The sequence below is a fragment of the Carettochelys insculpta genome, chromosome 7, assembly GCF_033958435.1.
Source record: "Carettochelys insculpta isolate YL-2023 chromosome 7, ASM3395843v1, whole genome shotgun sequence".
Classification (NCBI taxonomy): domain Eukaryota; kingdom Metazoa; phylum Chordata; order Testudines; family Carettochelyidae; genus Carettochelys; species Carettochelys insculpta.
The window spans coordinates 30,677,047-30,702,766 of record NC_134143.1 but is presented as its reverse complement, the minus strand read 5'-3'; the positions used below and the strand labels follow the sequence as shown (position 1 = coordinate 30,702,766).

Genomic DNA, 25,720 nt, shown 5'->3' with positions numbered 1-25,720 from the left:
AGAAAGGGGCAGCAAACAATTAAGAAATGGCAGCCCCAAAACTGCATTCATGCTGATGCCTTTACAAGAAAGGAAAGCGTTCCTCACTTTTCTATGGCAGATACGTGTTTTGTTTCAAATTTTCCTTTGGTTAAAAGCTCTGGAGTGATTCGCCCCTCAAACAGTAGCCCTTCCTTGGCCATCTTCACAAGGATCAGCCTGACAAGTTCACCCATGTACAGTCCACTGACCATCTTCTCAAACCTGTAACAGCCAAAAGAACATGCAGATTAAATGTTTTCACAGTGAATTTACAAATTCAGGCATAACATTCAGGTGTAAGTTGCCTGTGACCATCTTCTGTCTTACGTCTTTTCTAGTAAGAAGAGAAACTATATTCTGCTGTCTCCTACAGGCTGAACCTCTCTAATCCAGCACTCTCTCATCCAGCAACATCCATAATATGGCATGACTTGAGTTAGCCAGATGGCCACTCATCATGGTGTGACAAAGTTTCCCATGATCTCAAAGTCTGCTTATAGCCATCAGTCCTGGCTCTCAGTGTTCTGTACTGTTACTTAGCTCTAATTTACCCTTAAATGTCTTCTAAAAGCCCAATAAGCAGTGGAAGTGTTGCTAAAGCCGCCAGTCAATACAGTAAACCCTTGATTTACTGGACCCCAATTTAGCAGATAAAGGACTGTCCTCCACCCCCACCCAAGCCAGTGGAGCTGCCACTGGCATGGCTGGAAGTGCTGCCGTGGCTCTGGGGACCCCCACCATGGCTGGAGGAGCCACCAGAGGAGCCGCCATGGCTCTGGGCCGCCCACCATGGCTGGGGCCACCATGTGCTCCTCTTCTCACCACGGGTTGGGCACATACGTGGGCAGGGAGCACTTGCACACATGCTGCACCCCTGGTGGGAGAAGCGTGTGGCAGCTCCAGCAGCAGTGGCCACGGCAGTGGCTCCAGTGGCAGCTCCGACAAGTTGCCAGCATCTATTGGGGGGGGGGGGGCTGGAGGAGCTTATCTGGGGAGGGATAACACTATAGCAAATACAGTAAATCTGCACATTTAAACGGACTTTCAGCATTAATGGACACCCCCCTTCCCCATTTGTCCATTACATCAAGGGTTCACAGCACTGACCTCCCATGGCTCGGCAAATTTTCTCATTCAGCCCTGGTCAGATCCCAAGGGTGCCCAACTACAGAAGTTCAACCTGTACCACATGGGCAGTATTAGTGATTAACACCACTTAAATATGAAACAGACACAGGACTGAGATGAGTGGAAAGTGCCCTTATTATATAGAGTAATCTTAGAGAAGCCCAAGATGCATCTGCAAATCACTGTGGATGAAATTTTATCCTTTAGATGGTTAAATATGGTACCTATTTGCTTCTGTAAGTCACCTGCTTGAGCTACAATGCTTAGTGCTAAGGCCTGCACTGCAAATACATGTACGAGCAGAACTGGTCTTGCTAAAAGGGAAAGCTGGACATAGGCCTGGCTGAAAATCTGGTCTGTTATGTATGTAAATGCCCCATTCACATGGTATAGTGACAATTTTTGAGTCATCAAGTAACAGCTCTAAAACAAGCCAATAATGTCACAACATTTATAAAGGAAACAATTTCTTGACTTATATACATAAGATTTTTATAAGCTTCTTAGTTTCAAGTCCTCGATTTGCTTATCTGCTCTGCATCAGACAAAGCACAAATAGGGTCAAAAGACTGACCATACCACCAACCACACTAGTTTCTTTCCTTTTCAGAGGACAATATCATTTTTAAGTGACATCAGTCAGGGCCCAGTAATGATTGTAACCAAATAATTCCATTTTAAATATCAACTTCATTTCTCTTCTGATTCAAAAACAGTTCAGAATGTAAATCTGAAGATACTTCAGTAACATAACATTTTGATTTTGAACCTTCCACTGGCTCTGGCATTTATGATAGGCTACAGAATGGACCTGCTGGATCATCATGGCAAGCCCAGCAGCGCCACAAGAAAATAAAGGAGGAGTTCAGGCAAGTGTATGAGAAGGCCAAGGAGACAAACGGTCCAGGTCAGATCTGCAGACATGCCACTTCTCTGAGCAGCTGCATGGGATTGTGGGGGAGGTGGACCCAACCACTACACTGAGATTGTCCCTGGGTACCTCCCAAGCATCTCTTCAGGCAGCCTCTGGCAAAAAGCAGGGCATTGAAAATGAGGAGGAGAAGGCTCAGCAAGCAAGTGGAAGATCTGACCTCACCAACAGCCACAACGTTTTTCTAACTTTGACACCAATCCCACCCCAGGACCTATTGTTGCCAGACCATCATGGCAGAGAGGACACCTCTTGTAAATTCATCTTTTAATTGTGTTACAGTGGTTGGAAGCTTGGGTTTAATCTGTATGATCTGTCCTGAGCAACTGGAATACTTTGGCAGCCAGTCTGTCCATGCAGCGGCAACTCCCTGAAAAAGTTTGTTAATATCTGGAGAAGGAGCAAGAATCCTCCCAGCACGTCTCTACAGAGCTCTCATCGAGGTACTCTTTAATCCTTCTCAGAAACTTTCTGGGGAGGGCTGCCTTATTCTACCCTCCATGATAGGACACCTTATCATGCCAAGACAGCAGTAAGTGACCTGGCATCACTGCAGCACAAAGCACAGCAGAGCTTGCTGTATTATCAGTTTAGAGATCAGCCTTGACCATTTTGTGTCACAAAATAAGCAAATGAAACTCTCACTTACAATTGTTTTCCAGGATTAAGGGAGCCACGGTCAATCTCCCGGTCAAACTCAGTTCTGATATCTTCTAGTAACCCATCATCTCCAAAGGCACCCCACTCAGTGTTAATGCACATCCTTCCCTCATCACCTTCCACCAGATCAATATGCCTCATTTCTTCCATGTAGCAGGCATTCGTGCCAGTTCCTTTAGGAAAAGATACTAGCAGATATTATCAAAACAAGCCAACAAAACCAAAACGTAGCATGTCCACTGTAGCTGAGGAACATATGTCACCTATAATCAAGCCAACTTCACAACGCTGGTCATCAAATCCACAGGTCATCATTGTTCCTACTGTGTCATTTACAACAGCCATGATGTCTGCATCATAGTCCTGAAGGAGAAAAAATAATTTTACTTATATCACACACTTTCCTTTAAAAAAAAAATACTAGATACATCAATGTAAAGTGTCAGTGACTCACAGAACCCTGAAAAACATTGTTTTTTAAAGACAACTCTGTTTATAACCAACCAATTTCTGTATTACCCCAAGCCCAGTATTTGCTGGTACAGAAGAATTTTGCTCTTAAGAAATCAACTACTCTTCCAGCCTATTGTCTACCTGAAGTCACAAACCTTTTGTGGGTGATAAGTTTATTTGGAGCGGATTAAAAGACCACTAACAACAAATTAATGTTCAAGGTGAGGAATAAGTAACAGTAACTTCTAAGGAACAAAATTTCTGTCTTTATATAAATTCACTAGTGACTGAAAAGCTACATAATGCAAAGATCAAATTGTTTTACAACAGAATGTTTAGATTAGTTTTTCTTGAAGAGTCAGAGCATCTCCAAGAATCCTACTGAATGACGTAAAGATTAGCATTAGCTGAAAACAATTAGTTAATTAGTGTTAACTTTGAGAAAAGATTTGTGTGTACATAATCAGTGAATATTAAAATCAAAGGATTTAACAAAATTACATAAATCAATGCATTTCCATTAATCAATTTATTTGGAGAGTTTTATCATCTCCCCCAAAGTCCGAATAAGTAATACATTACATAGTGGCATGTCTTGGTGAAGATAAAACTCAGCATACCAAAGGTTTTTCTGTTACTACAATGTAACTAAGTGTCCAGTTTCAGCAGAGCATTCCATTTTCAAACCAAGTCACACTTGGACATCAATAGGTTCATCTGATTGTCTCAGCCACATGTATAAGCAGTTACTCATGAACAGAATTTGCTGAGCTACCAGTAACATCACTACAGCTAGCATAGTGACATATGTAATTTCACGTTTAATGAGTGATAAACTTGCTTGTGCCTTCAAATTCATTATTGTGAGATCCAGTAACTTAATTGTTACTTGATGTGCCTGGAATTGTTACTTGATGTGCCTGGAATGGGACTGCTTATCACAAAACCATAAAGAAAAGAGAATCACCAGGCAGGTGAAAGGAGCTGGCTGGGGACATGCCCACCTCCAATCCAGGACTGCCCCACCCTGAAGGTAGTTAGGTAGGAGGGACTGAAACTTTCCCTCCACCCCAATTCATACAGGAACATTAAGGGGAAAGTACACAGTTTACTGCACTCCTCATCATTCTGGCTGGGGAGACCAGGGGGAAGACGAACTAGGACCTGCCCCAGCCAGGCTTAGGCACAGTGTTGCGGGGTGGGAGGAGCTGAAACACATGCACGCCTTCCCTGGCTATGCCCACTGGAGCTGCAGTGGCCATGGAGAGGTGATTTTCACTTGGCCCCTAACTGTTGCAGAGAAAGAAGGCTGCGGTAGTCCTCTCTCTCCAAGGCAGCCTGCCTACCAAACTCTTCACCCTCAGCCCTACCCCACAGCAAGAATTTAAATGAAGTAAAACAAAAATTCATTGAGTTAAGGACCCAAGCAACCCCAGGAAAAAACTTCTAGTATGCATATAAAAGACAAACAAATTTACCCCACGTTTCTTGATTGCCTTGTTTAGTAGCTTGACTACATCTGCTCCCTCAACTCCACTTGCTTTGAAGCGTTTTGTCCAGGTTATCAGAATACCCTAATAAAAAGGAGAGTAACATTAAATACAATATAAAACCAAACCCACAAAGATCACCATTTTCTCTAAAACAAAACTTTAGCACTTCAAATGACGCTAAAACCCCTGGGTTTGGATGATCAATCATTTTACCCACAATGCCATCTTAATCTGATGTGGCTGGCAATCTTTGTTTCTTGCTACAGGTAGTTGAAAAAAAATGGGGAAAGTTCTTCACCAAAGAGTTCACCATGTAGGCATGACTGGAAGTAGAATGAGATTTAAGTAATGTCATGTAACAAGAAAGGTGATCTGAGGAATCGATCTGGTCTGCATTCATCATCACTGATTTACATCAGGAGGGAGAGAGGCAGGTGGGCATCTTGCAACTGGAAAGCTAGTGTTAAAGGGCTGAAATATTAGAAATGTGGCAGGCGCTAAAACCAATTTTTACAAAGGTAATGGGCTAAAGTATTTTTGTAAAGCTAAATATGCAAAGATCAAGTATAAATTTTTAGAAAATGACAACTATATAAATTATTTAAAACATGCTAGGGATACTTAGAAATAAAGTTAAAATAATAATGGTTAAAATAATTTAAAGACTGAAAAGGAATGAACTTAAGAGGAATAAAAATATGACCAAAGGCCAAGGTTAAACAAAATAAAAATAATAAAAATAGAATTATGCAAAAGTAAGGCATAAACAGATTACAGTTATCCAAATGTAAGAGTTAAATTACTGAATAAGAGAAAATTGTCTAGGCTCACTAAATAATCAAGGCAGTGACAGCTAGGGTTGGTATAAAGTAACAAATAGGAAATAAATAATCACTCACCCTTGCATTGCATTCCCTCACCCATCACCCTGTTGGCAACTGTGTTAATTAAGCTGTGAGCTCTCCAGAGCAAAGGGAAATTTTTTTGCATCTGGATGGAGCCGAGCTCATTTTGGGGCAACTGGTGAATAAATAATAATGAAAAAAGGAAAGACGACAAAACGCTACTATCAAGAAAAGAGAAAATACAAACTAACACTGTTTATTTCCTCTCTCTCTCTCTCTCTCTCTCTCTCACACACACACACACACACACACACACACACACCCCGCCCCCAAGCTATCCACCCATCCAGGCTTTTGGAACATCACCAGCTACACCAGAGAGTCTCAATGCCTACCCAGGAGCTAAAATACAAATCTACAAATGGCCCGCAAGCTAATACTCCTGAATGTCAGCAAGGGTCTCCTCTTAAAAGCTACCTACCAACCATTTCTTTCTATAAACTCTTTTGGAACATAACATTTTTCTCCCCTCAAATTTGGACAATATTTATTCCAGCAGACACAGGAGAAAGGTTTGTCATATATAGCGGCTCTGCTAATATTAGCTCTTTCACATTTTTCACAGCATGATGTAGACTGTCACTAACTCCTAAATAATTGCTCTTGCCTAGAAGCCATTAAGGATGCTGTGTGACCAGGAGACCTCCTGGTGCCAATTGGCAGAGGGCACAGGGATGCACAAAGGTTACAATGATCAGCAGAGAGGTGTCTCAGGACCCTAGAAAACATCACGCCCTGCTACTAAATCCTCCAGAAGAGAAGTCAGTAGGCTGTGAGCCAGTAGGCTATGTGAGCACAACAGTCCAGCCTTGCCTATTCCAATGCAAGACTACTGCCTGCAAGTATATGCTCTTCAGCATGGGTACTCCAATTCTGAACTAGTCCATTTTGCCTGGGAGAGCCCCAAGTGCATCGCAGCCAGGACCCCGGTGCAAAGGACAGGTCAGAAGGGGTGGAGAGGGGTAGGGAAGCAGAGGCCCCAGAGTGCACAGGCATGGGCACCAGCAGCAAGGATGCTGGGGGTGAGGAGCACGGCTAGACTGGCTGGAGAGGAGTGGGCTGAGCCAGGGGTGAGGAGAGAAGAGCAGGGCCTGCTGGGGGAGGGGAAGTTTCCCACACTTACACAATGAGCATGCACACAGGTATAAATGCACACACACATACACACAAATTCCTGCATACAGGCCTGTTATATATTCTTACAGCTTAACTATCCATTTTATTCAGTCTTTCGCAGGAATTGGCATACAATACGCAGTTGACATTTCTCAAGCACAGACAGTATCCCTGGGACTCTTCAGTCGCATGCCTGCTTCTAATTCTCATTTCATGACTGACATAGGCTCCAGCTTGATGCAGCTGCTTCTTTTATTGATAGGCTTCCAGCTGCTGTTTGAACTCTATAAACTCCTTGAAGGCTGCTCTCATTAAAAGGGCTTTGTTTGGAAAAATATATTCCTTCTGGACCTTCTGATTACACCTAAACCCAGAGAATAAAATGATCATCTGCCTGCCACCACAGAGGTGGTTCTGCAACATGAAACGCAGAATGAATATGAAGAGTAGATGCCATACGCTGCTAGAGTAAATTCCACGCAAAGACCTCATTGCATTTTATGAGCATTCATGACCAACCTGATGACAGCCCTGCAAGGGGACACCCACACAGAATGGGTAAATGACTTGCCCAGTGTTACACACTGAGGTCTATACTACAAATTTTTCCTGCCACCTGTACACCCATAAGGGATGTAATCAGATGTGATTTGTTGTGTTTACCATAAAATTTCGGCCTGTAGAACTAGTACCAATGCCATGTTTAAAATACGTCCAATATGTGCACACTTATTGCTTCTTAGTACATTGGCATTAGTACATAGTTTCTATAGCAATACTGTAATAGCATGGCATTGAGTCAGTCTAGTTATGTGAAGTAAAAGAAGGGCAATAATGCAGAAATACAGTACTACAGCGCACTCTGCAGTAGAAGGATTCACAAACGATCATTTTGCATTCAGAGTAAAAATACAGCCAGACAGATTTCATTTTGTAGCCATGTTTGTTTTTCAAGCCATCGCAAATAGTGTTTATTCAACATAGTGTAGTGATTCTGGACATGACTAAGCACCTTAAACTCCCATTTTTGCTCAATGAGTGAAGGATGCTCACCACCTCTCAAAATTATAAACCATACATTGTACTTTACTTTGTTAGAGCATTCTCATTCAACCCTATTAACACAAAATAGCAAAAAAACTATTCATTTTTTAAAAAGCATTTTTAAATAATTTTGAGATGAACAACTGATTCTTACACTGGAAATCAGGCCCACTGAAATACTGCCTGTTTGCTGACAGGGAGGAGGGCAGAGAAGAGTTAAATACCATTGTGTTTCTTCTGTACATTTAAAAAATTCTAAAGCATTCTTACCTCATCTAGCTTGGATTGTCTACATGGGAAAGAAAATGTAAAGCCAACTGGTAATTTCTTGTCCTTAATTTGTTGCTTCTCCATGAAGTCTCCCAGGCATTCAGCAACATGATCAAAGAGCTGTAAGAAAAAGAGAAGCACAAAATGACAATATAGTCATAAAGACCATTTCAAAAACATGTACGTCTTCACCCGCACAGGAGAGATTACAAAGAATTAGAGAGACCATTATAAACAAGCAATTTCTAATTTAAAGACATTTCATGTGTCATTCAGAATTGGTAACGCTTTAAAATTAAGGCAACAAACACTTCAAAATGAATAAGGAAAAGAAGTTATTTGTTTATGGAATTTTACTTAACTTTTATTTTCACAACCATGGTAAAATGCAAAACCTAGGATGATGGTATTTGCCCTTCTAGTACAGTAAACTCTTTCATATCCAGCATTCTATTATCCAGAAGTCTCAGATAACCAGCATTTTAACCATAAGCAAGTTTTAGTTACACCTTCCATAAGTACAGTATAGTGAAAGTAAATACAACTAAATACAGCAAATACAGTATAAGTTTACAGTATACAATACTACTGCCATGGTAAATAAAGTACTCTTGAATACATTTTTGTTTCTTAATATCTAATCATCTGTTTCTTTAGTGTTATATATTACTAGGTATACCTCGCTGTTATCCAGAATATTTGACTATCTGGTAACCTCCAAGTCCCAGGGCTATTGGATATGTAAATTTTCTGTATATTATAACAGATCTATTAATTTGGGGAGACAAAAAAAAAATCAGTTTCTTTTAAAGGTTATTAACAAATTTACTAGGAAAATGCTTATATATGAAAGAACTTGTTACTTGGCTTTTGATCACACAAGCAGCCAATCCAGAAAATCAACACAAGAAGCCAATCCAGAAAACCAACACAAGGTAAACGTTATTGAAATTATTCACATCCTTAATTTAAATATAACTACCCAAGTTCTTTGAAATTTGCTGGACTGAGCCCGAAAAAGACCAGAACCATGCAGGATTGAACTTTTGACTAATATCTTCTAACCATTTTTTTAAAAAAGCAAAAGATTTTTAGATATAGTACATGATCCAAAGGACAAACTATGATGGAAACAGCTTATCAATTTTAAAATGCCAAACTACACAGGCAGGGTACATTTTTGAGCTTACTATATCTCCAGTCCTGTAGCAGCTTAGGTATTATAAAACAGTGACAAACACAACAGCATTACTGCAAAGAGGAGAACCAGGACAGCATAGCAAGACAAGATACCAGGGTAGGCAAATCTAAAAAACCCCCTTTTCCCCCCATTTACTGGGGTTCTTACTCTGGTAATTTAACACTACAATCTCAAATCAGTAAGTGCCAAAGTGCTTCACAGCGTGTTCAAAACAAAAAGGCACTGCAGTTCCAGTCTGGCTTGAGCATACCCCTACAACCACTCCCTGTGCTGCAAATCAGGCCAGTCACCAAAGCTCCATCTTTTAAAACAGATCTCATTTTCAGCGGACGCCTATCAAGAAAGTCCAGAGCACTAGAGTTGGCCAAACCCTACCTGTATGCTGAAATAATTGACTGATCCTTTCAGTTACAGAGGCTAGTATGGATGTTATTGGTTCAAATGTCATTTTCTACAACAGCAATGATATCAACAAGCAAATGTAGATCTAATACCAATAGCTCAGCAGCTGGCACGACAGCCATAGGGCTACTAACCATGCTGGCAGGATGCAGGACATCAGAAATGAATATCCAGGTAAGTTTGTCCCTGAAGAAACAGTAAAAATAAGAGGAAATGGCTAAGTTCCCCCTAAATTCTGTGATCATGTTCTTTCCGTTAAGCCCCATGCAGGGGAGCTCAGAGCTACAGTGGGGAAGAGATCTTTCCCCCTAATCCTACAACTGCTACAGTCAGGGAAAGGGGCCCCTCCTCACATCCCCAGCAGAGAGCTGCCCAGGTAAACCCAAACCCCAATCTTCTGCCCCATCTTGAGCGCCCAGCCCATCTCATCCCCAGTCCCATGCCAAAACCCACACCCCCTCCTACATGCCAACTCCCCCACCCTGAACCCTAAACCTGGAGCCCCCCAGCTACACCCCAAGCTCCTCATTCACAGGCCCATGCTACAGCCTGCATCCCAAGCCAGAGGTCTTGCACCTCAACCTCAGCCCTGAGCCCTTTAACCCCAGCACTACCCTTGAACCTGTACTCCTAGCTGGAGCCCCCACACTCCTGCACCACTATCCAATACCAAAGCCGTGACCCCCTCCCACACGCAGAACCCCATGGCCTCACTCTTGCTACATGGAATATGAAGGTGATGTATCACACAGCACCTGCACATTGGTGGACATGATAAAATTAATTCCACTCAGGGAAGGAAAAAAAAAATAGAGGGAACGCTGATAGATGTGCTGAGAGGTTGGCTAAGAGGTGTACCGTCAATCAGGATGATGGCAAAGGTAACTTGCACTGAGCTGCTTGATCTCCCCCTCCACTCTCTCCCGCCTTTTTTCTTCTCTCTAGGTTATAGCAGAAGACACTTGCCAATGTCATCTCCATCCCCCCTTGGCTTTACCTACTGAATTTTGTGGCTTCTGCGACTGTTAGCTTCTGGGTTTTCTGATATCAGAAACTACACATGGTAAATCTGTGAGATCATTCTCCTCAGTTACTACAACACCTCCATCTAAACACACAATCTACTAAAAAACATTGTACCAGCCAGTGACTGACTATGGATATAGCAATACACAAAGCACACCATAAGGCTGACACAAGCCCCTTGGACTAAAATGTACAACACCCCATGCACTTCTATCAGTAGATAAGGCTAGCTGTACCTCAGACTGACTTATAATGCCCAAGAATGTTAATCCTGCAACAAGTCTCTCTCTTTCTACCAGAAGATTACACAACTTGCACCTCTCAAAACTGGGATTCTCTGGTCCGGCAACATCCAAGGCCCAATAGGGCCACAGATATTAACTGGCCAGAGAGCTCCGGGTTGGGAGGCTAGTAGAGGGAGGGCCAAGCAGAGCTGATGACAGGGGGCTAGCAGCAGCCCTGGGCAAGGCGGACCGACGTGATAAGGCTTGTGTCCCAGCTGGAGACAGCAGCCAACCTCTGCAGGGCTAGAGCCATGCCAGGCAGCCTAGTCAAGGCTGGAACCAACCTCCACAAGTCCTGGGATGCGCCAGCAGCCCAGGTGAGGATGGGGCTGGGGCTGGGCCTGGAGCCTGGGCATGGCTGAGGCTGGTGTCAGCCCAGCAGGGGCCATGGATGGGTCGCAGATAAGGGAGTCCAGGGCTGGAGATGCAGTGGGAGGGTGGGGGCAGCAGAACGAAGTGGAGCCAGCTGTATGGCGGGACAGCAGAGCCACTAAAATATAGTCCTTACTACACTTAAACATGATAGGCAGGTGAAGAACCAACCAAGAGACATTAAAATTACAGTACAAGAAGAAGAAAATTTAACCAAGGACACTGACACAAACTCTTGCTTTCTGGCAAGCTGCCATGGCCACCAGACCGATTGTTAAATTCTAATTCAGAAAGGTCCCCAGCTGTACGCAGTGAGCTAGTGGAACTCAGTGCATTGCCTTGGAGAAGATGAAGGCCAACCTGACAGGCTTTGAACAGATAAGTCCAATAAGTACAGACATATATGATGACAAAACAAAACTGCAGTCCTGTAACACTTTAGAAGACTAACAAAATAATTTATTAAGTGATGACCTTTCATGGGACAGACCCACTTCTTCAGACCTGGAAAATTCTGAAAAAAGTCTCTTCATCTCAGTTATCATTTAACAGAAACATACAAAAAATGAAACAACTGATGAATCAGCTACATAGGACAGAAGGAGGGGAAAAAAGAAGGAAGAAAAATACTTATGCTAACGTTTTTATGGCTGACTTAGAATAACAATGTTTCCTAAGTTCCCTTCTCCTCTTACTCCTCCTTTACTGATGTTACTTTGACGATATCTTTATATCATTTGGACCCACGGTAAAGAGACTCGAAGAAATCCACAGGGACTTCAACAACCTGTATCCCACCATCTATCACAGACTTGTCCATTCCACACAAGAGATCTATTTCCTGGACACCACAGCACAAATCACTGATGGTCAGACCAATACCACTCTCTACCAGAAACCCACTGACCACTACTCTTACATACATACATCCAGCTTCCATCCAGGACACATCACACAATCCATTGTTTATAATTCAGCCGTTAGAGAGACAACTGCATCTGCTCCAATTCTACTGACCAAAAACTTCAAGATCTCTATCAGGCATTCACAAAACTTAATTACCACCAGAAGAAGTTTAAAAAGATTGACAAGGCCAGATGAATACCCAAAAACCAGCTACTTCTAGACAGACCCAAGAAGGTTAACAACAGAACACCTCATTATCACTTATAGCCCCCAACTCAAACCCCACCAGTGCATTATCTACAACCTATACTGGAACATGATGATGCACACTTAAGGGCCCTGAGTGACAGACCTGTCCTTTCCTACAGGCAACCACCTAACTAGCAAGCATGCGCCACACCACAGAAATACTAATCCTGGAATTTTTGCTTGCAACACCCATCACTGGACCTAACCATGTCAGTTACATGATCAGGAGCTCTCGTTCCTGTACTTCCACCAATGTCCCTCTGCTATGTACATTAGAAAAACTAGACAATCACTAGCCAAAGAATCAATGGACACAAATCAGATATTAAGACTCTGAATACACATAAACCTGTCAGCAAGTATTTCAGCCTAGCAGGGCACAGCATTCAAAACTTAAAAGCCTGCATTCTAAAACAGAAAGACTTTAATACCAGATTACAAAGGGAAACATCTCAATTGAAGCTTGTTCTCAAGTTTGACACTTTACATCTCCGACACAAAGATCTCAATTACCTTACACATTGCAAGGACAGTGTCCCCATCTTTGATATTTGTAGTGATCCCAGGCAACACACTTAATAGACACTTGTAGAAAGTAGTTTTCTTCCTCCTGTTCCCCCACTTCTGCCCCAGTCATGAGCTTTTATTTCATTTTTTATTATCTGTCTGGTAACTTCTCTTCATCTCAATTATCATTTATCAGAATTTTCCAGACCTAAAGTGGTGGGTCTGTCCCATGAAAGCTCATCACCGAATAGATTATTTTGTTAGTCTTTAAAGTGCTACAAGACTGATTTTTTTTATTCTGTGAAGATAAAGGCCAACACAGCTACCCCTGTGACTATCACATATGGCAATTAGACTGCTAAACTACTCATTCTCACTCAATGCCTGCGTGAACTGGAACCATAATGTGCACCAATGAGGACTCAGAGCACATCTTGGTGAGTCCTACTGACATTAGACTGTAAGAGATATTTTACTACATAAAAGCTAGACAAGCAAATCAAGTGAATGAATGAGCTATGTTTTCGTGACTATGAAAGCACAGCCAGGAGCGTCTTTAATTTATGATGTACAGGATTACCAGATTTAAAAAAAAAAAAAGTTAACTAGCAAATTGTAGTAACAGAGAGATAGCTGTGCTAGTCTATATACTACCGAAACAAAAAAAGCAGTCCAGTAGCACCACCACAGGAAAGCTCACCACCTAATAAATTATTTTGTTAGTCTTTAAAGTGCTACTGGACTGCTTTTTTGTTCTCATAGCAAATTGTAGGAGACAGGAATGGATTGTTAGGCTAAGTGAGAGATACGATTTGGCTATCATCTTTATTTCCAACAAGTTTTATGCTTTTTTTGAAATACCACTGTGACTCATACACAAGTCTTTTTACTGATTCGTTTGGCTGGAACCCTGCAAAAAAAAAAAACAACAGAAAAAACAGTACTCTCTTTAAGGGTTAATGTCTAATTGAAAGGAACCTAGACATCTGATAGAGTCAGGAAACTAGTAGTAAAGTTTTAATGGGGGAGGGGGGAAAATCAGCTAAATGTGCACTGATCAGACTTGAAACCTATTTTAATAGGATGTAGAGTACAAAGATAATTTCAGAAATTAAGTCTTAAATTAGCTCTAGCTCTTTAGACTAAATTGGAAGATTTTCCAGAAACACTCTGCATGATGCTGCACAACTGAAGCCAACTGGAGTTTTACCCCTGAAATGGACTTAAAAAAGGCAAAATATGTTGGTATCTGACAAGAGTGGGAAGATAAAAGTCTGAATACACTAATGTAGAAAAACTCAAAATAAAGTGCTGCTAGACATGAAGTTGTAATTCAAAAGTCCTCCACTAATCCAAATGGGATATAAGGGTATAAATCTTTGAGGTTAACAATGCAGGTTGCTCAAAAAGAGCATGAGTAACCTATCTTGATCAGTAGGTCAACAGAACAGCTAATCAGCTAATTGTGATAACTGGTTCACAAATTTAAAAGGAAACATTAGCATTAGAACCAGTCAAAAGCATTAATCATTAACCACCTGAATGCTTATCAGTTGCCTCAGATGCCCTTGTACAAGTATAGCACAAATTCTGCAACTAACATAGAACCACTGAAAATTTTACTCATGTTTTTGTTCTGTCACACAAGAACTAATTAAACTGACCTAAAGTCTGATAACCTTTCCATTTTATTTCTAATACAGGTTGCATCTCCCTTATCTGGCATATTCAGGACCTGAAAGGTCCCAAACAAGAGAATTTGCCAGATGAGGGGAGGTCCTGGACTTGTGCACCCTGATAGCCCTGCACTCTGGGATGCTGCAGCTGAAGGCCCCAGCTTTCCTCCCCCAGCACTCCAGACCCAGCCTGGGCTCAAAGAGGCTGCCCCTCCACACTGTCGTGGGGCAGGCAGGGGCTCTGGCTCCTGACCCCACTGGGCCTCCTGCACCAGCCGGGTAATCTCTCGTCCTGGAACATATGTGGGCCTGTTGGACCACAGATGCTGCCAGACAAGAGAGGAATCAGATTTGAGAGGTGCAAGCTGTATTCCTACCTCTCTTACCAGTTTAAAGCCTTCTTTAAGATTCCTTTTAGTTTTAAGCCCAGGCTGCTAGTGTCTAATATATGGAGAGGCATCTAATATTTACATTGTTTATCTTACGATTTACTTTTCTAAAATCATATTTAAAACAGGCCTTAACCTGCTCATTGCACACACCACTATCCCAAGTAATAAGAAAACAGAGTTAGTGCTTCTTCTGCCCTCAACTCCCCTAAAGAACACATTGTACTTGTAGGTGCTCCCTGCATTCTTTCAAAAGAGGACCTGTATCTTCAAATTTACATGTACATGTAGACACAGCCTGAGTGTTTGTTCAGTATCTAGCAATTCCCATTGGGCTCTCTAGAGGTATGTCTACCCATTAAGCTGCAAGTGTAAATTCCCAGTCATGGAGACATCTGATCAAGCTAGCTTTCAAAAAAAGAGCACACCTGCAGGGGAGTGACTGGCAGGAGGAGCTAGCCACTTCAAGTACATACCCACCCAATCCATTAATCATGTACTTGAGCAGTGAGGCCCTCCCACCACTCATGATACCATGGTTACACTCTTTTCTAAAGTGCACACTAACTTGATCTGATCAGAGTTAGCACAACTAGTTCTCTCCAAGATGGGAAAAGCCACCCACCTGATCACACACCCAGTAAGTGGGTTTGTTTTGGGGTTTTATGTTTTGTTTCATTTTGGGTTTTTTTTGTCACTGTTCTGTTAAAAATAAAAAACAGCTACCTACATAATATGGCGTTGGCAGTCAAGAGAATGGCAGCACCACCATCAAGTCTGGGGACCATGATGAGAGAGTAGTGTTGCTCGTGTCAAATGTATACTGCCAATTGTCCACAGGATTATCACCTTCTCTCAATACCTCTACACCAGAAAACTCCCGCCACTTTGAACCCCATTCTTCCAAAAATTGTAACATTTTAAGCTGTAAAACATAAATGAAAATTAAAGTATATATTTTAGATAAATCCCTACCTATTAAATCTAGCCAAAGCAATAAAACATAATTTTTCAGAGGGCTGTAATATTAATAGTATTGTTCAAATATGGCTGCACTTGTTATATACATTAATCCCAGTCATTTCAGTCATAGTCAGATGATTCTGTAACTATGTATGAACAGTCACCAGATCTGTCAAAATACATTAAGGGTGGAGATTCCTTCACAACCAATTTTTTCATTTTTTTGAAAAAATGTCTTTGAAATTTCTAAATACTCACAATACTTCACTTTCTTCAATGGCTCCTAATCTTACTAAGAAATTTAAGAGGCAGGAAAAATTGTATCTGCCCAACAATTATAATCCCATAAAGCATTTCACACTGGAGCAGAGCATGTATGTATATAAAATATTTTCTGAAATCTGTTTCCTGACCACTTAGGAAAAGGTAAATGTCTCTCCATAGCCAAATCTGGAATGCTAAGAACACAAGAGACTAAGGCTACATCTACACTACAAAATGAAGTCAAATTTATTGAAATCAACTTTTTACCACTAGATTTTTATAAAGTCAAAAGATAAGCATCCACTCAGTCAACGTCTCCCCATTGCCTTAGTGAGGTTTGACTGTCTCAGCAATGCATCGGGGTACCTATCCCACAGTGCTTGCTGCCCTGTTGCATTCTAGGTTTTTGTGCCAGTGTGTTTTGGGGAAAAAACATGCCACAAGTGCTTATGGGTGTCTGATGTCATCATCCCAAAGTGATTATCCTCTCACTCCACCCCCTGCCATTTGTCTTCCAAGGACCCGAGGAAATTCACCCCATTTTTCCAAAGCCTGCCCTGGCTCACACAGGCACATGGCACTAGCATGGATCCTGAACAGCTTAGAGCCATTGCACAGTGTGTTATGACCACTACCCAAAGCATCATGCACTGTTTTATTAGTCAATGTGAGTGGGAGGATGAGGTGGATGCAGACATTGATTCAGACGACACTGAAGAACTGGAGACCAGGAATGCACACCTGCGTGCATTGCATGCAGTTGAGTGCTAGGTCTGGGACAACCAGCATTGGCTGCAGAACTTCTGCTTGTGCAACAGCTTCCACATGTTATTTACCGCCCCCCCCCCCCGCCCCACCTGGAGATACCAAAATGAGACCTGCTTTGACAGTTCACAAGCAAGCAGCAAGTGCTCTGTGAAAGTCTGCAATGCTCGACAGCTACCAGTCAGTGGCCAGCTCCACAGTGGGGTGACCAGGTAGTCAAGGCAATCAATGCCCAGCTGCTGTGAAAGATTGTGACTCTGGGAAATGTACAGGACATAGTGGACAGCTTTGCTGCCATCAGGTTTCCTAACTGTGGTGGGGCCATAGAGGGAATGAACATCTCCATCCTGGCACCAGACAACCTGGCTTCAGAGTATATAAACCACAAGGGGTCTCTCTCTATGATGTTGCAGGCGTTGGTGGATCACAAAGGTCATTTCACCAATATCTACGTGGGATGGCTGGGAAAGGTATACAATGCATGCATCTTTAGAAATTCAGATCTGTACAGAAAGCTCCAGGACAGGACTTTCTTCCCAGACCAGAAAATCAAGATTGGAGCCATGGATATGCCCACAGTGATACTGGGCAAACCTGCTTACCCTCTGCTCCTTTGGTTCATGAAGCCATACACAGATATTCTGAACCACAGCAAAGAGCACTTCAACTACAGGCTGAGCAAGTGCAGAACGGCCGTGGAATGTGCCTTTGGCTGTTTAAAACCCAGATTCAAGTGCCTTCTGACCCATTTGGACCTCTGCAAAGCCAACATCCCTGCCATGATTTCTGTGTGCTGTACTCTTCATAACATTTGCTAATCAAAGGGGGCAAATTTCATGCCAGCTTGGGTGGCAGAGGTAGATGCCCTGGGCAGTGCTTATGCACAGCTGGACACAAGGGCAATCAGCAATCCACAGACAGATGCTACAAAAGTCAGGGATGCTTTGAAAAATAGCTGTATGAATAAGCAGACAGCCACCTGAATCTGCTGCATTTAACTACTGTGATACCACCCACACACTCCATAATGACGTATGCTTGACCTTTATGAAAGCACCTCCAACTGCACACCACACTCCATGTTAACCAGTAAATGACACTGTGATTTTCTCTACAGCACTTTATTTGGGGGGTGAGGGTTAAGGAATGGGAAAAAGAAAGGGAATCCTGCCAACATGTGGGGAGGAATGCGAGCCTTTAGCAGTGTGGAGAGATCCTGGAGATGGACTGTGAGACTGTCCTTGCTCCTTTCCCTCCCTGCTAGCATTCGGGGCCCCGAACAAGGGGAAGTTGGGCAACAAGGTAAGAAGGCCACATAACTGTGCATTCTGTGGTGTGTGGCCCTCTGCAGTTCCAACATGACTTAGAGCATATCTGTCGGCTCCTTTACTAATGACAGGAGCCCTGACGAGTCCTGGTTCCTGTGTTGGAGCATGCTTTGCCACCACTCCTAGGTCTACTTTCCGGTGTTGGAGTATACTTGGCCATTACAACTAGCTCCACTTTCTATCAGCAGCTGCTTGGGCTCACTCTTCTGGGCCTCTCTAGCTGCTGCAGGATAAGGTCCTGCTTTGTTCATTTCCTCCTGTGCATCACACTGACCTTTTCATCCCCAGTCATGTTGCCTGGTCAAAATTTAGATACAATTTTTAAATGTGACACAACATACAGACACATACAATGAATGGGTGTCTATTTCACAATCACTGCAAGTTTTATTTTCCAAGGCCACTTCTGGCTTCTTCAGGATGACTATGAATCAACTTCTGTAGAAAAGAAGCTACGTCTCCAGACCATTTCATTGAGGACATGGTAAGATCATGGTGGCTAAGGGGCAGGTGTGTGTGTGTGGTTGGAAACAAAGCCCTACAAAGCGGGGTTGAGGGAGAGGTAAAACGGTACATAAGAACTCAGCAGGAGGTTACTTGTGCAACAAGGGCTGCATTCTAGTTTACTTACTAATTACCAAGGCTTAATATCAGTAAGTATTACAGAGTTCAGTATACAGCTTTGAATATTAAAGCATTAATAAGATTCTTCTTCCTACACTTCCTCAAAATGTTAATGTATAAAACATCTAGTATTTATATAAGTATCCCTGAGGAAAAAAACCTACCCGTGTTCCACTTCCATGTATGATATCTTCTGGTGTGTTATAAATCTCAGTTTCCATTTGTACTGTCTGCTTTTTCTCATGAGACACCTTCACTCGCAGAATTCGAAAATAAGATCCACCAAGATCCAATGCTATGAAATCTCCTTTCTCTGTTTGGGAGACAAGATACAAGTAATTAAAATTGCTGAATGGTTCTGATCCATGAAACATCAAGCTATGTTAAATAGAAAGCACAAATAAATGTAATTGTGTATACAAATAAGTTCTAGCTATAGCATGTCTATGCACAGTACGTCAAGCTAATTCCCTGTACAGGTTGAACCTCTCATCCTGCACCCTCAGGATCTGACTGGTGCCAAACGAGAGAATCTGTCAAACCAGAAAAGGTCAAGATTGTCTAGTAGCATTACCAACACCGTCACTGCTTATTGGATTTCTAGAAGACATTTGGGGTAAATTTCAGCTATGTGGCAGCACAAACAACCGAGAGCCAAGACTGATGGCTGGACACAAACTTGATAGGACCATAGGAAACTTGGCTGTATTCATGGTAAGAGGTCATCCACCTAACCAGATCACCAATGTTGCCAGACAAGTCTGTTCTGGATTAGAGAGGTTCAAACTGTAATTCAATCTAAGATTAGCATGAGAGAGGTAGCCGTGTTAGTCTGTATCTTCAAAAACAACAAGTCCTGTGGGACCTTATAGGCTAACAGATATTTTGGAGCATAAGCTTCCATGGGCAAAGACCACTCATGCATCTGATGAAGCAGGTCTTTGCCCACGAAAGCTTATGCTCCAAAATATCTATTAGCCTATAAGGTGCCACAGGACTTCTTGTTGTTTTTAACCTAAGATTGGTGAAACAGCCACACTGATCAGTAGTGTAAAGATAATAGTGTGGCATATCCAGAGGAAGGTCTGGTAACTGCTCCATTATCAGGCATCACGACTAAGCTGATTCAGCAACTTCATCGAGGAAGATCTGAGGAGCAACACTGCAATCTTGGATGGACTGGAATCCTAGTGCATGGAAGATTAAAAAGTGTTTCTAGGGGAGAAGGGCACAAACTAAGAAGAGTCTTTCCAGTGAGACCTAAAGTATTTCTGGGGTAACTCTGAAGTTTTGGTGGATCTAGATACAATTTAGTCTTAAGAAGGAAAAAAAAACAAATTACACCATTTACATGGGAACACAGTTAACTATAAACCAAAAGTTTTATTAATGGAAGCTAAACTTCAGGTGAACTCTACAAAGGAATAGATGTGAGAGAGAGAGAAATACTAAGATCCTGTCTCAACAAATCTGTACTGTCACAAGACGAGCTCAAAATTTGTAACATCTGAAATCTGACACAGAGCTGCCTACAATTATCTCCTCCTCTGAGCGAGAAAAAATAAAAGGGCATTTCCAACTCTCACTCTCTCAAGAGAGAAGATGGGCTTCAAAACTTTAAAGCAAAATCAGTTGATCATTTACCTCAAGAGCCCCGTTCCCTGTAAGCAGGGTGCTGGGGCTGCCACCCAAGACAGATTCAGGTGCCACCAGCTGATTAGCAGAGTGCCCACAGCCACCCACTGTGCACATTCATACCTGCCTTGGTGCACCTAAATGCATTCTATGCATGGACAACATTCACTTTTTTTTTTCCTGTCCAAGAACAGTTCAAAAGGCCTTATGGGTGTGACCTAGTCATGCTAGGGAGACTGGCATATCTCAAAAACAAAAACAAAAAAAAACAAAAAACAAAACAAAAAAAAAAAAAAACCATCACACTTTCAGTGCGTTGTTTACTGCTGTGCAAATATACTTGACTGAGCCAGATGATGGCACTTGTGCTGACTTGTCTTACCAGACAATGGAACACTATCACTGACCATTTGAGGAAAAGATAATGAGGGAAACATTTACACAACCTCTACCACAATGAGATACTGGCCTGTGTGTGCTGTACATTAACACTGAAGCCCTTATGTCCTCCTCCTCTACCCCACACCCCACCCCAAACACAAAAAAGCAGCCAAGGGCTGTTTGCAACTTAGCAGCAGTTAAAATAATGCTGCATTTTTAGGGTTCTCCCAAACGCCAACTCTCCACTCGTTTGTCAAGTTAATTAAAATTTCAGAAATTACATATATACTGGGTAAAATCCTGGCCCTATTGAAGTGAGTGGTAGTTTTACCACTGACTTCTACAGGACCAGGTTTTCACCAATTATCAAGAGTAATGGACTAAATAATTTGCCACAATAAATGGTACAGTATGTCATTAGTGTTTGACCACTCCTCTGAAAACAAGCAGTAGCGTCTTATAGTCTTATTTATACTGCCACCTCTCCGCACTGAGCATATAACATCGAAGTGGGGCCAGTCTTCCAGAAATATTGCACTGCCTAATAAGCTTCCATAAGCAGTGTAACTTTCAAGCATGCATGATCCCACTGTTTCAAAGTGGGATATAGGACAGAACCATATTATGAAGTCTGTTTTGTACCTATGCTGATATACTGGCACAGTAGTTGCAGCAGTTCAGACTTGCCTGGGGCAGCCTACTCTGCTGCATTCCCAGCAGCTGCCCTGCCTGGGAAAGGCATCTGATACTTTGCTGAAGGACCATCACTGAAAGCCAATAAGGCTGTAACCTGGGGCTGTTGACTGGGACTCCCTGCTAATGGCCCATCCTCACAGAACAATGGTCTTTCCACAAAAGCTGCAGTAGGTGGGCAAGAAAGATGTGACTACAAAACCTCACAGTTGGAAAACAAGGCCCTACTGAAGAGTGAGATTCTGTTCAGTGCAAGGGGCTGACCAACAACACACATAAGGATGGCCTGCAGGAGACACTGCCCAGTGTAAAACTCTACAAATTTCTACACTACAAATTTATGTCCATTAATTATGTTGCTCAGGGGTTTGGAAAATCCACATCCAAATTCCTGGTGTAGACATCACTATGTCAACAGCTGTGCTTCTCCTGTCAACGTATCTATTGCTTCTCAGAGAGGCAGAGTTGTCCTATTGGCACTGGGAATGTAAAATCCCAGTTATCCAACAAACGGAGAGGGTGGTGGGGAAGACTGCTGCGACATCCCCTGCTGTCCCCCTGCAACCCCCGACTGTAGTGCTCTGGGAACCAGGGATGCTCTGGTGGGGCTGCTCCAGCCTGGCTCACAGTGCACTGGGGACCAGGGCTGTTCTGGCCCAGCTGGAGCTTCCCTGCCCATGGCACTATCGCAGGTGGGGGGCACTCCAGCACAGCTGCAGCTGCCCCAGTCCCCAGCATGCCATGGGTAGCAATGCTCCAACCTGGCCAGAGCAGCCCTATTTCTCAGCACCCCAGGCACGTCATGGGCAGAGGATGCTCCGCCCTGGATGCCCAGGCTGGGATGGAGCAGCCTCCCCAGCAGCCCATAGTGGGATGCTGCAAGTGGGGGCTGCTCCAAACTGTGCTGGAGCTTCCCCACCTACAGCAGCCCAGCGGGGCTAGAGCAACCCTCTGATCATGCTGGGTGGGGAGCTACCCCTACCAGACAACCTATAACATCCCTAGTGGACATAGGCAGCACCTTCCCTGAAGTGCTATAAGGGCACAGAGTGTAGACAAGCCCTGGCAAACCACAGATTGATGTGAAAGGCCGAGCTCACACTGGGGGTGGGGGAATGTCAGGACTTGATATTTTCAAAGAGATGTGACAACTGTTATGAGTAATGCTTGGTCTACACTGAGCATTAGTACATGGCACCACACGCACAAATCTACAGCACACTAGCATGCAGTGCACTAACTGAACATGCAGACCTGCTAACACACACTAACGCTACATCTTGACAAGGCCTCACATGACTGTAGCTAAGCAATTCCTTTGCTATGCCTGGGTGCCTTGCTCTTTTCCCACACTCCCTCTCAAGGGATTAAGCGAGTAAATGACTGATGAGGAAGGGCCCCAGACATCGGTTTCAGGATTTAGGGTGGCTAGACAGCAGTGTTCCCCATCTCAAAGAAGGATATCAAGAGATTGGCCTTAGGAACACGCGGTTCAGTCCCACAGCTAGAAATAACAATGAGACAACCCAGACACACTCTATTGGAAACATGAATGGCCCAATAACTGGATCTACTTGCAAAAAAACTGCCGACTGTACAGGGAGTTACTGGACCAGTCTAAGATACCAGCTGTCATTTTCTCAAGTCACAGCATATAGTAGCAAGCAAGCCACCACATGCAAGACCTCAAAAACAACAACACATACTTAGAAAAACTGTAATTGGTAAAGTTGAAAAGCCACGCCTGCTAATCGAAGGCTCATCTAATATTTTTACCACACAACTTAAAGCTCCCTTCTTCTGCCACCTCAAATACTGAACTGATCCTGTTTTGTTTTCTGGAAGAAAGTTCCCTTAGTACTTGCATATGTATTTCTCAAAGTATGTAGTTTTTAAATTATTTCTAAGTTGTTCAAATGAACAGAATTTAATATCTGAATATATCCTCAAAATTGTGCATGTAGCTTCATCATATTTAACACAGTGAACATGGTTTTCGTAACTAGTGCCTTTGTCACAGAATCAGAAATTAAAAAGTTCACCTCAGTCACCTTATTATATGAAATACCTGAATAAGCCAGATCATAAGACAGCATCATTTGTCTGGCACAAGCCATTACCTTCAATAAATAATTATAAACAAACACTAAAACAGATGGTCCTTTTTCAAGCTTAAATGCACCCTGAAATATACTTCAAACAAAACTGCACTTCAGAACCCTCTAATCTGGCAATAGGTAACAAATTAACTCATTTGATTTCAAATATATTTGGCTCTACTTACAAACCAAAAGTTTAAATGGAGAAATTCATGTTTTCAGTTAAAAAACCAAAACCCCCTAGAATATTCCATGAGCATTTTAATTCAGATTACTTCAAGTTTTAAACAAATCTCAGTAACAGCATTTAATATAAGTTTTGTAACAGAAAGAGTCAATTAAAACATAGCAAGATCTTTTTGTGACATATTTTGAATAGCTCTAGATGCCATCCTTACCATTATGGCCAAGAAAATTTCTGCACTCTCAAAATTAATGAATTCAGAATTTTACAAAATAATGCTAAGAATGTCTCCAGAGCTGTTAAAAGATAATACTCAAAAGTTTTTAGTTAAGGCAGTATAGGAAGGTAGGTTACTAAATGAACAACAGTATTTCTTCGTAATATTCAGCTTTCATTCATGTTGAATGGTGTGCATTTACAGTTAATTCATGCACTGACATTACTGTAATTATTTTCATACTTGATATAAAATAGCAAAAAGATTGCTCCCACAGGATTCTACCTCACCTTAGATACATGTATCTCAGATCTGGGTATGTTAGCTTCTAGGCCCAAGGAACCAATAAACATCTAAAAATTTTCCTATTTCCAGTTTCACCTCACGCAGATTTGTATTGGCTCATACAGCGGGTGGGTTCTTATGTGCAGTATTTTTACTAGAGTCTAAATAGTTACAACAGCCACTTTTCCATGACTGCTGTAAAGGATGCACAGAAGAGCCAGACAAAAATCTTCATACAGCAACCTATTACTAAAAAATGAAAGAGGCACTTTAGTCTCATTCGTTCAATAGTGGAGTTTTCATTTGCAGAAAACATAAAAGACACATGACAAAACAGCACATTTACAGACACCAATGGTTACCTACTTAAAATACGACACATACAATATTTTCTGTCAGACATGCATTTTTACACAAATATTTCCCAGTATAATCATTTAGTTTTTCAGTTATTATTCAAAACAGAGATACTAAAATCCTGCACTACATCAAGAATGCACTGTCTACTTGTGTTTCTGAAATGGATATAGACTGCTAGCTCCCTATCTTCTACGTTTACACAGCAATATACAAACTATAACCACTTTCTTTTGCACCAATGAAGTCAATGGGAGTTTGAGTACCACCAAATTCAGTGGAAACAGGATTGAGCACCAAGAATAGTATCCTGTTTCTTTTGTAAGTCATGTAAGATTTAAGAGGAAGCCAATATGTTAATGCATTTGTACCGATGGGGGTGGGGGAAGAGATTAAATTTGACATTTGTCCTGACTCAGCACTGCCTAAGGATTGGATTTTAATGTCACTATTTTATTATGTTTTATTTTTAATTGTGAGTTAAGTGGTTATGAAAGTGAAATGCTAACAGCACTGCCAAGAATCAAATCACACTTGTTGCACCGGGTCTGACCCTGATACTCTTGACACCCAACACATCCCAGTAATTCCTGTCCTAGGCCATCCTGCAGAATTGTACCTAAGGGTCCCCGATTCTGTTTTTTACATCTTTTAAACATTCATAATATTATTTGTTTTACTTACTCTGCATGTCATGGTTTTTAATCTACTAGCAGCTGAGTGCTAGAGAGAGGGAACATATTTGGGCTTGACTGGAAGAAGTGAAAACACAGGAAAACCTGAAGCAGTGGGGTCAGTAAATACGTTACAGTTGTCATTGGGCAGCAAGAACAGACACTGTCTGCAACCAACAAACAGGAGAAGAGAACGTGTGACCAGTCACAGCCATGTC

The 25,720-nt window shown here is 42.2% G+C and overlaps 1 protein-coding gene across 1 annotated transcript in view; it reads right to left on the bottom strand.

Annotated features, from left to right (window-relative positions):
- The window catches only part of HK1 (hexokinase 1), a 62,618-nt gene that overhangs the window by 24,992 nt on the left and 11,906 nt on the right, over positions 1–25,720 (bottom strand). Inside the window, exons 3-8 of the mRNA XM_075000242.1 lie at positions 19,142–19,290; positions 8,022–8,141; positions 4,672–4,767; positions 3,004–3,103; positions 2,730–2,913; positions 88–243 (exon numbers count right to left, since the gene is read on the bottom strand). Coding sequence (XP_074856343.1) covers positions 88–243; positions 2,730–2,913; positions 3,004–3,103; positions 4,672–4,767; positions 8,022–8,141; positions 19,142–19,290 — 805 coding nt within the window. The remainder of the gene's footprint in view (positions 1–87; positions 244–2,729; positions 2,914–3,003; positions 3,104–4,671; positions 4,768–8,021; positions 8,142–19,141; positions 19,291–25,720) is intronic.